Source organism: Symphodus melops, assembly GCF_947650265.1.
Source record: "Symphodus melops genome assembly, chromosome: 16".
NCBI classification, from domain to species: domain Eukaryota; kingdom Metazoa; phylum Chordata; class Actinopteri; order Labriformes; family Labridae; genus Symphodus; species Symphodus melops.
The window spans coordinates 7,817,440-7,829,091 of record NC_136706.1 but is presented as its reverse complement, the minus strand read 5'-3'; the positions used below and the strand labels follow the sequence as shown (position 1 = coordinate 7,829,091).

At 40.9% G+C, this 11,652-nt stretch overlaps 1 protein-coding gene across 12 annotated transcripts in view; it reads right to left on the bottom strand.

Annotated features, from left to right (window-relative positions):
• Positions 1-2,815: 2,815 nt before the first annotated feature.
• Positions 2,816-11,652, bottom strand: part of LOC306837233 (disabled homolog 2-interacting protein-like) — a 148,031-nt gene continuing 139,194 nt past the window's right edge. For 11 of the 12 annotated variants that reach the window (XM_079364809.1, XM_079364817.1, XM_079364814.1 and 8 more), the window contains 3 exons: positions 9,124-9,326; positions 8,079-8,166; positions 2,816-6,594 (listed from right to left, as the gene is read on the bottom strand). In XM_079364809.1, the coding sequence (XP_079220935.1) occupies positions 6,427-6,594; positions 8,079-8,166; positions 9,124-9,326 (459 nt within the window). In that variant the 3' untranslated portion in view covers positions 2,816-6,426. The remainder of the gene's footprint in view (positions 6,595-8,078; positions 8,167-9,123; positions 9,327-11,652) is intronic. The other variant, XR_013780895.1, reaches the window with a different exon arrangement.

The following is an 11,652-nucleotide window of genomic DNA, read 5'->3' as shown; positions in this document are numbered from 1 at the left end:
AATAAAAAACCTTTGTAGCAAATGACAAAGTCTTATAATTTCTTGTAGTGTTTTATTAAATTCAACCAATGATGAACATGGGCTCATACACACCCGTCGCTATCGGCGGGCCATAGGGGGCCGGGCCCGCCCACATAAATGCTTGTGCCCCCAATTTGAGGCACAGACCTTTAAAAAAACCCCAAAACCTTAATATTATATTATCATAGATGCAAATTATGTTGCATTGATGTTGCATTCTTTTTCAGTAAACCATCAAAAATATAAATAAACAATGGTGTGACTGTGTTTGATTGAGACGGTTCTCTAATGCTGCATCCAGCTGTACTGACAGGAGGACAGTGAGAGGACAGCGCTGCGCCTTAAAGTACCGGTAGTTTCAAAGACTTTGTGTGTGTGTGTGTGTGTGTGTGTGTGTGTGTGTGTGTGTGTGTGTGTATGTGTGTCTTACATGTCTGTTGACTGCTTTAAAATGCAATGTTTGAGAGATGCTTCTGATGTTCCATCTAATATGTTGTATAGTCAAGTGTGTTATGGATATTCATCATGACATTGCTTACGTGGTGTAGGCTATAGGCTACACTGTGCAACGAGATACACATTAACTACTCAATAAAATTGAGGCAGCAGATTGCACACATTATTATTAATTACGTCTAACCTTGTTAAAAGTTGAGTTAATATAACTCAAATCAGTTGCTAAAGAATAGCCTGTTTAAATTGATTGGTTAAAATAAAGCACACAAACAAATGAACCAAATTTAAACAACAATATTAAGTAGGTGTCACGGTAAAGAGCCTGCAGCAGAGACGCCACAAATATATCAAGCGTTTGTCTTGATCTGGATAAAAGAGGTCAACCAGTCGAGGGATGATAGTGGCAATAATGATAATACCCTTCTGTTTTTTTTGGGGCGACCTTCGTTGAACCCGCATGTCTCCCACACCCACGATGGAGGGCCGGCGGGGAGGTCGGAGGTCGCGGCGACTGTAAAGAACTTTTATGTTACTTCAACTGATCACAGTTTACAATAGATACACTATAGATAATAAAAGAACTAAATTCAGCATTTTAAAGATTTATAATATCAGTGCAACTAAGAATACAACTTCATTATTGTATAGGCTACATACAAGTGCCTAAAATATGCTTTAATGTGATATACAAAATAGGCAATACAAACTTATAAACGATTGAAATAAAGTTAGTGTTTGTTGTAAGGGCAACGTCAACATGACTGCTGCTACTGTCAAATTGAAAGAACAACAACAAATAAACAAACTGTAAAGTGACCCAAAGATTCCAGCTCAAAAGGTTTTGAGTAGTAAACAGACATAGCTGAGAGTCTGCTTTAAACTATGTACAGTATGCAATAAATGCAATTTCTTAAATTTCTTTGAAATAACTGACCCTTACCAAACATTAAAAAAAAAGAGACGATAGAGACGGACGAGCTTTGTTGCTGTCAATATCGGAACATACGGGCGAATATCAACAATAATACTGAAAATGTAGTTATTAAACACACAGATGTAATAAAGAAAGCTCTTTTTCATTCTAATTTCATGTCCTAGAAGTGCACTATGTAGTATGGGGAAGAGGATCTTCTTCTTCATAAATTGATTGATTTTATGACCTATACAAATATTTAGTACTTACATTTTAATAGTTTCTTTTTAACAGTTTAGATATTATGCCCTGTTGGAAAAGTGTGTATTCACCTGTGCTTGTGAACATAATAACTGTTAAACTGAAATAAGTAAATTTACCTCAACAGTGTCTCTGTCTGTCTTTACTTTGCTTGCTAATTTTGTTATGCATGCATTTCATATGCCCCCCCCCTAAGACTAAGGTCTGGACTCATATATCTTTACACACTCTTTAACATCTGTAACTAATACCTTTGTAGTTCTTTAACCTTTAACTTCTCCAGGTAGAAAGTGCTACGAAAGCTTTTTGAAGGGGTTTATACATTGAACTTTTTCTTAAAATGTGTAAAATCGATGTCTGAACACTCAGCTCCATCTGCAGATGTATTGGAGAGCGTTTGAAGTATCGGTATGTACTGCTCAGCTTGTTGCACTGCGCTTGGCGGGGAATCAACCTCCCGATCAACAAGTGGCGTAATTATGCGTCTATGTTTTTTTCGCCTTTGATACTTCCAGAATAGTCGCTTGTTTTATTAGCTTGATGTCCTGAGAGCATGTCTCGATCCCCCCGGGATCCTATTCCACTTGGACAAAGAAACAAGTGTGCCTCACAGGGAGCAATTAATAACACAGGAGCTTCTCTTTTTTTTAAACACACAAGAAGAGAATCTGTTGTTAATGAGGTCCACTGTTCATATTTGATTACATTCTTGTTTGATAATAATAATATTGGAGGCTCATGCTGCATTTATTTTGCCTCTGGGCTATTCATGGAAGAAAAATGAGGCGTTTCTATATGGAAATGAGCTTTATCTACTGCTTTTCAAAGGGATATTCTTGCAACTAAATCCGCTCCATTTTTTTTTTTTGTTGTGACCATTTCAGGCATTCTCCAACTCTGTTTGTGAATAACAATCAGGCAGTATGTAGGTCAGGCTCACTGAGAAGAAGAAACTGCTCAGAAACCAGTCAGTCACATCGCTCCATCGTATCTCCTGTCTGCCTTCGGACCTGGCGTCTGAGCATATGATCTCTCGAGCTGCTCGTAATCTATGTAGGCCTGTTTGAGTATTTAACATGGAATTGACCACAAATGAAGCTTAATTTACATTAAATGATAACAAAGAGTCACGAGCAAGGCTAAGAGACACAGACAACAAGGGGGTGAATTTTTAAAATAGCTAAATAAAACTTTAATAGGTCTAGTTGCAAATGTACATAAATTGCACAGCCACATTTTTTCAACACAATTTCCTCTGTACATTATTGTTTTGTCACTGTCGTCAAAGGAAGCAGAATCCAGCAAATATACTTCATACTTTCAACATACTTACAAAAAGTATTTTCTACAAGATAATAGAAAACATACAACCTCTTTGACTTTATTTATAGCTTTGTGTTTTCATTGATCTTCTATCGTCCTGGCTGAACTGTATGAAGAGCGATTAAAAAAAAGAAACCGAGGTGAGAAAATGGAAGGGATTAAAAAAAAAAAAAAAAAAAAAAAGTTGAATTGAGAAGTCAAATCAGAAACCAAGAATAAAACCACATCTTTTTTTAGATGTAACATGACACATTTGAATCATTCAGTTGTTTTAACTGTCACCTGTCGTACAGATCTAAGTGAGACTAAGACACTTATGCTGAACAATGGTAAGTGTAACCTAACTAAATGCTAAACTCAATTCAGCTAACTTCAGCTTAGCCCTCGTGCTGCTAATAACAGTAGCAGCAGCACAGGTGAAGAAGAGTGCCTTTAACAGACACATGTAAAGGATAAAAATCTAGTATATATTTGAAAAAGTATATTCAAAGTCTAATTTTACCACCACACTTACCACATGTAAAATGTAAGCTAACATTAGCCGCCAAAGCAGCAGACCAAAAACGGCTGATTTAGCATTGAGCTTGTGGCTAGCAGTGTCACTTTTAAGAATCAGATTCAGCATTAGCGTGAGCTCATCCATCTGTAGGACAAACTTCAATTGTTAAAGGTATCAGAGTCTCAATTAAATCTGCGGATGTGGAATATTTTTCAAGACTGAATGTCTCGACATGATGTCAAAGGAAAGCCTCTTGTTTTTTTTAAAATTCTGTTTCATCTATCTCATAAAAGGGTTTATTTCATGAGTTTTGCCAAATATCCCTTTCTTTGCCGTTTAACTTAAAATAGGTGCTTTGCTTGACAAAAAGAGCTTGATTTTTTAAACACCAACCATTGAACGAAAAGTGCATAGAGCTAGACTGATGAGATTGTGCTCGTTCATCTCACCGAGACTGGACTCAGCTTGGTGTGAAACCAAGGAGGCGTCCTCCAAGAACTTCCCAAGAGTCAAACTCCAACGTAATCCTTTTTTTGGCTAGTGATACTACACTGTAAAATACAAAACCAATAGCTATAACAGGGAGAACACTGACAGGTTAATTTGTATAGTTCTACCCGATGAAGACATATGACCGACTGAGATATTTTCTATTTACAATAATCATTATGATACAGCAGAGTTTGAGCACAAGATACATTTAGAAAAAGCTCTGTTAACATTAGGTAAAAATAGTGAGCTTTTTATTTACACTTTCCCAGGCTGTCCAGCCTTCCTGATGCACTCAATGTGAAGTAATCATATATATTCACTATCTGCAGCCAGCCATTCATCTTCATCATCATCATCATCAACATCATCATCATCATCTTCCAATTGGCAACTAAAGAAAACAAATTGTAAAAACGCCGCTACCATTGGCTCTGGAGCGAGGATGACGCATGCAGAGCCTCACTCTTGATGAACACAGTCTGTTACAGGTAAGAAGAAAAAAAACAAAAAACAAATACAAAAATATACAAAATACAGATGCACAGAGGTTGAATGGAGCAGAGGGCAACACCACAGGAGAGTAGGACCAAACCTCATTTTAAGACCAACTGTGAGTTAGCACCTTCACATTCAGAATGAGGGAATTCACGTATCTACACGGTGGCCATTTTGTTCTATTGCATCAGTGTGGGAAGCTCAAAGCTGTCATCAAAAGGACGGACAGCACATGTTGCTTTAGTCGTCGTAACATTTCCAACATTATATGACCTTCAACCGCAGCAGAACGTCATGCTGACAGCGTCTGAGCTTCTCACCCCGAGTGCGACGTCGGAGCAAAATGTCTGCCGTGTGATAAGTCACACGAAGGAGAGTGGAGTAGGATAAAGACATGGCGGGATGATAACATAAGGGTTCATAGAGTCACAGTTTGGATGCAGCAAACTTCATCACCACTGACGAACAAAGCAGAGAAGAGAGGAAATGTTGGCGTCCATTCTTCTAACGGCTCAGCACTCCGGTGTGCAGCGTGAGCGAGCGGGTCTGAACACGTCTCTCACAGCCCTTGTGCTACTAGAGAGAGGAAACCACACACAAGTCAAGATTCAGGTCAAATCTGGGTTTAATTCATCTTTACTTTCAAAAGCAAAGATGAGCACCGAGACAGAGACGATCACGTGATGGTGCGACTTCACCGCTGTACAGAAACCTGTTGGGTGTAAAGATGGGGGAGATTTGAGGCGAGGGTGCTGATCATCGCTCGGTGTGGTCTCCTCCTCCAGGGCTCCAGAGCAAGCTACACACTACAGTCTTTGATCATAAGAGAAGAAGAAGAAAAGTAGATGTGACTCCTTAATAAAGGGCTGCTTTTATATATTTGAGGTTATCAAATATAGATATAGATATGTGTGTATACTCTATAGAAGAAAAGAAAATGCATATATCTATTTTAGATTTCATTTATATAGTATCACATAGAATTTACTTTGAGTGTTCATTATATATTTATGTGTACAATGTCATATTGTATCCTTTACAGATCCACAGTAGAAGTTGTGCCTTTTTGATTTTTTTTTTTGCAGGAAGAGGGAATAAAGGTCGAGGTGTGTTCCTTACTTAAGGCGTTTCTGTACCAACATCTTCTCACAAAGTGCACTACAGGGCATGGGAAGGGGGAAGGGGGAAGGGGGGGGTCCAACGCATCCAGATGACATTAAGAAGATTGTTTTGGAACAAAAATATTTTAGCTCCTATTTGGTTCTTATTAAACAATGACTTTAAAATAAAGCACTAGAAAGGAATCCTCTCGGGACAGCTGAAGTGATAATCCTCGATTCTTGTTGTTGTTTTGAAGTGAGTCCGCTTGGTCGTCAAGACGGATTTAGAGAGGTGGGGAGAGAGAGAGAGAGAGAGAGAGAGAGAGAGAGAGAGAGAGAGAGAGAGGGGGAGAGAGGGAGAGAGAGAGAGAGAGAGGGAGAGAGAGAGAGAGAGAAAGAGAGAGAGAGAGAGAGAGAGAGAGAGAGAGAGAAAGAGAGAGAGAGAGAAAGAGAGAGAGAGGAGGGTGACCATGTCAGGCCGTCTTCACCGTGTGTGGGTATGTAGTGGTTTCATCCCCGGCGTCTGCAGGGTCTTGAAATGTCATGGCGACTGCATACATCCACTGATGGATTGTTTCATATGTACAGGCTCCGCCCCTGCCTCCCCTAAGCGCCACCCTCGCAACGAAGGCCGGCTGGTGATCTCTAAGTGATCTGTCCGTCACGCTGCAGCCCCGCCTCTTCAATCCTTACTCACGTCTGAAAATCTGTCTTCCATCATGTCTGTTTTTTTTTTTTTTTTAAAAACTCACTCGCACGTCTCTCAAACCGGGCATGCTCCCATGCATGCATGTATGTAGACGTTCTCTCCTGTCATATCTGTACACACGCAGGCACTCAGTTCACTCCAGTCTGTGCACTCTTGTTTAGCAGTTGCTGCTGTTCCTGAACTCTCCGTTCTCAGTGATCTGCAGTTTGCTCGGGTTGGTGGGCGAGATGCCGTTGCGGGTCTGCAAGCTGTATCGCTCCTTCAGCTGGGTCAGAGCGCTCATCAGGCGGGCGTTGGCGGCATCCAAAGACGCTATGCGCTTCTCCTGCAGATGCACATGGAAACAGTTATTTAGTAACACTGTGGAGCAGCTGTTTTTAAGTTATGGAGGAGGATTCATTGTTCCATAATTTAAGGTTGATGCAGCTGAAAATGTAATCCTTAGACTGAGTGCAATCAAGATGTTAACAAAGACGCACTGTGAGAACTTTCTACTGAGTTGAAAATGTTTTAGCACGAAAAAAACAGAAAAACCCGGGGACAGAATGGAGAGAACTCCTGCACTTCTTTCAGCTGCAGTAAAACATTTTGATTAAAAATGTATTATATCATAAAAAAAAGGACTACTCTTGCCTATGGATATTTGCTCCTACGTTTCTGTGTGCCAGAATCTGAACAGTCAGAATCTTATGGGGAGAAATGATGAAGAAGTGCTCTGCAGACCGAGCACAGCTCACATGAGCTCAACTGTTTGTTTGTTTGTTTTTTTTTAGTTTGACATCTGTGGTCACGTTTCATCCCCACGTTTATCTACATGAAGCTCGTAGAATGGTTATGTATTTGTGTCAGTAACAGCTCGGGAAAAATGATAATTATGAAGACAAAAAAAAAACAAGGGCTTTTTCTGCCTTTATTCTAGAGACAGGACAGCGGACAGGTCACATTCAAATCCAGGGCCGAGCCTCCATACGTGGGCCACGTGTGCTGAGCGCCCGCAAATGAATGTGTAGATTCATGTAAAGCTTTTGATCTTCTTGTCAGGGTGACTTTTGTACGAAAGCTGCTGCATTGATGTTTTTAGCGGGCTTTCCTTCCTGTCTTAATAATGAGCTTTCTTTTTTCTGTTTTTTTGAAATTCCCTTCTCCTGTTTACTGAGGGAGTCATCTTATTGCTTTCTCGTAGCGTCTGTTTGCAGATGCAAAGTCTCATCGGTGTAGGCGTGATTGCTGATAATCACATATGCATGTTTGCGTACATCTCATGTGGTAGCAAAGACGCTTTTCTTTCACTGTTCTTTTTAAAAAAAAATCCCATTCATCTTTAAAGATGCGATCTCATGTGTTCTGTTTAAGAAAAACAAGTGTTTTGAATTCTTTATGGGAACTGTTGTGCCCACACAGCCCTCGTCTGCCTGATTCATACCGATCTTCAGAACATCAACATTCAGAATGGAATGCATTCAGACGCTCTCTCTTTGTCTGAGAGAGATTTCAAACACTCTTCTATATGAAGAAGAGCCACATGGATTATAGAAGAGCTTCAAGTTGACAGAAAACCCGAAGACAAACGTGCAGATGTATGTTTTATAAGAGAGTGGGAGGGAGCCGAGAAATACTTCTCAGCCATTCAAGCTCGTCAATGCCAGCCGCTGAGACGGCCATGAATTAAACATGGCCGTGTATCTCAGTGACCCTCGGTTTCTCGAGCAGAGGACACAAAGGCAGCGCATACAGACGGAAACACACAAACACAGGATGTATTTAAAGGAGCACACGTCAGTCATTTTACTGAAACAAGATCAAGCTGACCTGTGCGTCGATGATCTTCTGTTTGGAGTCGACCACTGCCTGCATGTCTGAGTGATCCTTCTTCAGCTCCTCTTCCACCGACATTAACCTGGAGGTTAATAAATGTACACTTATCAGAGCCATACACTCTGTGCATGTATTATTTTAGTACTATATTTTAGACTTTATCCTATACGTTTCATTTTCCAATGTTATTAATGTTAATCTGTATTACCACTTTTAACTTCTTTTAATAAAGTTCATCTCTGTTGTTATTTCTTTACTAAAAGCCCTACTAGGGACAAGTGTTGTGAATTAGCTTTGACTAAAAACACTATGATGTGTACGTCAGATGACTGCTGAAGCTTATCAGTGTTTTTGTATCTGTCCCTATTCAAATAAATAATTCATCAGCCGTCATATTAACGAGATACGAGATGCTATTCTAATTGTGGAGAGTAAAACATATAGAAATAAATACAAACTAAAGGAGGATCTAAGAGAATTTACAACCGCAGTGGGAACCTCCATAAAGAGGAAAGCAAGCAGCAGCTGGTCCACACTCTCAGCACCGCTCTTTATTTCATGAAGGCCAAATGTCTCTGACAACTATTTTATTGGCTGCTACATATACATCCGTGTGTATTTAATACTGAAGGAGATATTAATCCAGGTCATAGTAAGAACATTCACTAGCCTATTACTCGCTCAAATTAACTTTTGGACAGCACAGTAGTTTAGTCCACACTAAAGGTCCGAGAATTTATTTAATATCTTTAAAGGCTCTACTCCAAACCGGGTCCAGAGGTCGACCTCTATGAGACTTAACAGACCAGTAGCAGCTCCAACCTGTCACTCAAAGAAACATCTTAAAGCCTTAATACTAAAATACAAGTGAGTTATAAAATGCAAAGATTTAATAATGACTATTAAGATGGGCCAAATGAGGAATAGCTAGCGTTTGAAGCCGGCCCCAAGTGGCCACTCATGGAACTGCAGTTCTTCAGCACTTAGCTTTCTCAAGGTCTTCTAGATGTCAACACAACAGCTTCTTCCTCTTCCCTACCTGCTGATGATGCCCTTCATCTGGAGGTCTTTGTCGTCCTGCTGTCTGCGCAGGCGCTCCTCTGACTCCTCCAACCGGGCCTGGTACTCCATCAGAACTTTCTGGGCCTGTTCGTCCTGACCCTTCAGACGGGCCTCGTACTCCTCCAGCTTCTGCACGGACGACCGCAGCTTCTCCTGCAGCACCGCGATCTCCTGCTGGTACTGATCAGAGAAGAGCAGAGAGATGAAGATCACTGCCGTCTCCATTATCATCACAAAACCCCCCCGATCACCACCGCCCGCTACTTCATGAACATAAATGACACGACGGAAATCTCGCTATGAGGCCTGAGATAAAGTTCTGTTGTTTCTGAGGCTGAGTGTAATTTCTATCTAGAAAAGTCCATTTCAGTAAATTACATGGTTCATTTACAAGACCGCACTTCCATAGGAGACCTTTACAGCAGCCCTGTAGCTGAATGTCTCTCTCATATTGTTCAACTCTTCAATCAATCACTAACAAAGTGAGCCTTTCAGCAACAAGGGAAAGAGCAAGATTCAACCGTTTTGGCTCTGAAACCAATGACCTGTTGAGAGGTTAAAAAGAAAGGCGAGAAGAAAAAAAAACAAAAAACGGAAGGACTTTTAGGATAAATGAGGACAAGTGGAGGTGAAGAGCGAGGCATGCAACCACTGAAGTGGGAGTCGACTCGGTGAGATAAGCCCTGAAAATCTCTCCCTGACTTCTCGCTGGACCTCCGAGAGGATTTAGAACAAGTTCTCTTCAGGTGAGGAGGGGGAACCATTGAGGGAATCAAATCTCTCTCTCGGACAGAAAAACACATTGCTTCAAACAATGAGGGCTACAGTGTTTGGTCGGACATGTCAGCGTGAAGGACAGACAAGGAAACAGGAATACACACCAGCAGCTCTCTGAGGTCGTCCTCTGAATTAGCGTGCGTGTGCAGAGGACACTGACTGAACAGACATTCACACAGCTGAATGTTTTCGAGATACTTTCCTGAGGATTGTCTCATTTATAACAATTCATCACCATGTGGAAACAAACTGTTTGGACAATGTTCTCAGCAACCCATCCAACCGTAGTGAGATATTTCAGTTTAGCTAACGTTAAAAGATCGGCCCACTGTCGTTTCTATCCCGCAAGCAGCAGCTCTAGCATGGCTAAAACGTGTCATCAGATCATTCTACTTTGTTATAATTAGTCTGCTGTTTGACGAGACCATTTGCTTTGATCACTTTTAATACTTTAATGCTACATCTCTTTGGGATGAATCCGAACTGAAGCTTCTTCGTCTTTCTGAATCAAATCCAAAAGCATCTACCGTGAAATCAATGGGAATCCTTCCATGTTGTGGAAGTAAAACATAAATGATCACTTTTCTGTTTACTATTGTGCATCTGAACACAATCCAGTTCAATAATGAAGTAATGGAGAAGACAGAGAAAACCTCCGAGCACCTGATTGATCACTTTTATTGACTCACAGCGAGGATGCTGCCGGCATCAGTTCTCCTCCCTTGTCGCCTTCTGCTTATTTCGCCGCTTGACTTTATTGCCGACCACTGGGACTTTTTTTTTTCTTCTTCCCATCAGCCCCCTCTCTTTCCAGAAGGAATAGCGGTGACCTCAAATGGATTATCCCTATCGCCTTCCCCCTAACCTCTCTCTGCTCGTCTAACATCCCTCTGCTCTTGTCACTGGATCCCCTGAGAAACAATGACATCCACTGTATCTGCGAGTGCCTTTGTCCTGACGCACAATACATCCACTCTGTAGCCCTCGTGTCTTTACCCGTGTCAGCGGGACAAATCCTGCTCTGTGGCAGAAATGTGAAAACCCTTGACAAGAGTTTCAGAATTACACAGATGTCCGCTCTTCTTTTTCTCCTCTGAATCAAACTGCTGCAGAGAAACAGAACCCTTCTTTTATGCCTAACATTTGGGTTTGTCTAATCATCTAGTGTTGGCTGACGTACAACTCCTTAACTTGTTTTAGAAATATTTTGGTCACTGAGATAAGAGATTGACTGTTGAGTATCTCTGTGTTACATTTGATATTTAACAAAAGACATTTGGACGGGAACAAGTGCGTCGCTGCAGCTCATGAAGTTCAAGTGGGAACGAAGTCCAACTGAACGGGTCGAGGTCTTCACTCTAATTACAATCTAAAAATGTTTAAGCAGCAGTTATTTATTTTTGAGTTATACATTTGTTCACCCAGAATATATGACTGTGAGAACACCTTTAGTCGTAGACTCGTCTTTGATTACTTAGAAACTGAATGTCCCGTTCTGGTTTCCTTTCAGTGTATTTATAATTAACGTGACATTTCATCTACATTCATTCTTTATGTATTTGGTTTTTACGATGACAGAAATAAGAACCTCGGGGGCCACATTGGGGAGAGACATGCAGCAAAGGGTTTCCGAGGTCGCATTCGAACCCAGAGCCGCTGCGACTAAAGCCTCTGTACATTACATGAGGCGTGTGACATAACGGCGAGGCCAACAGCGCTCCAGAAATAA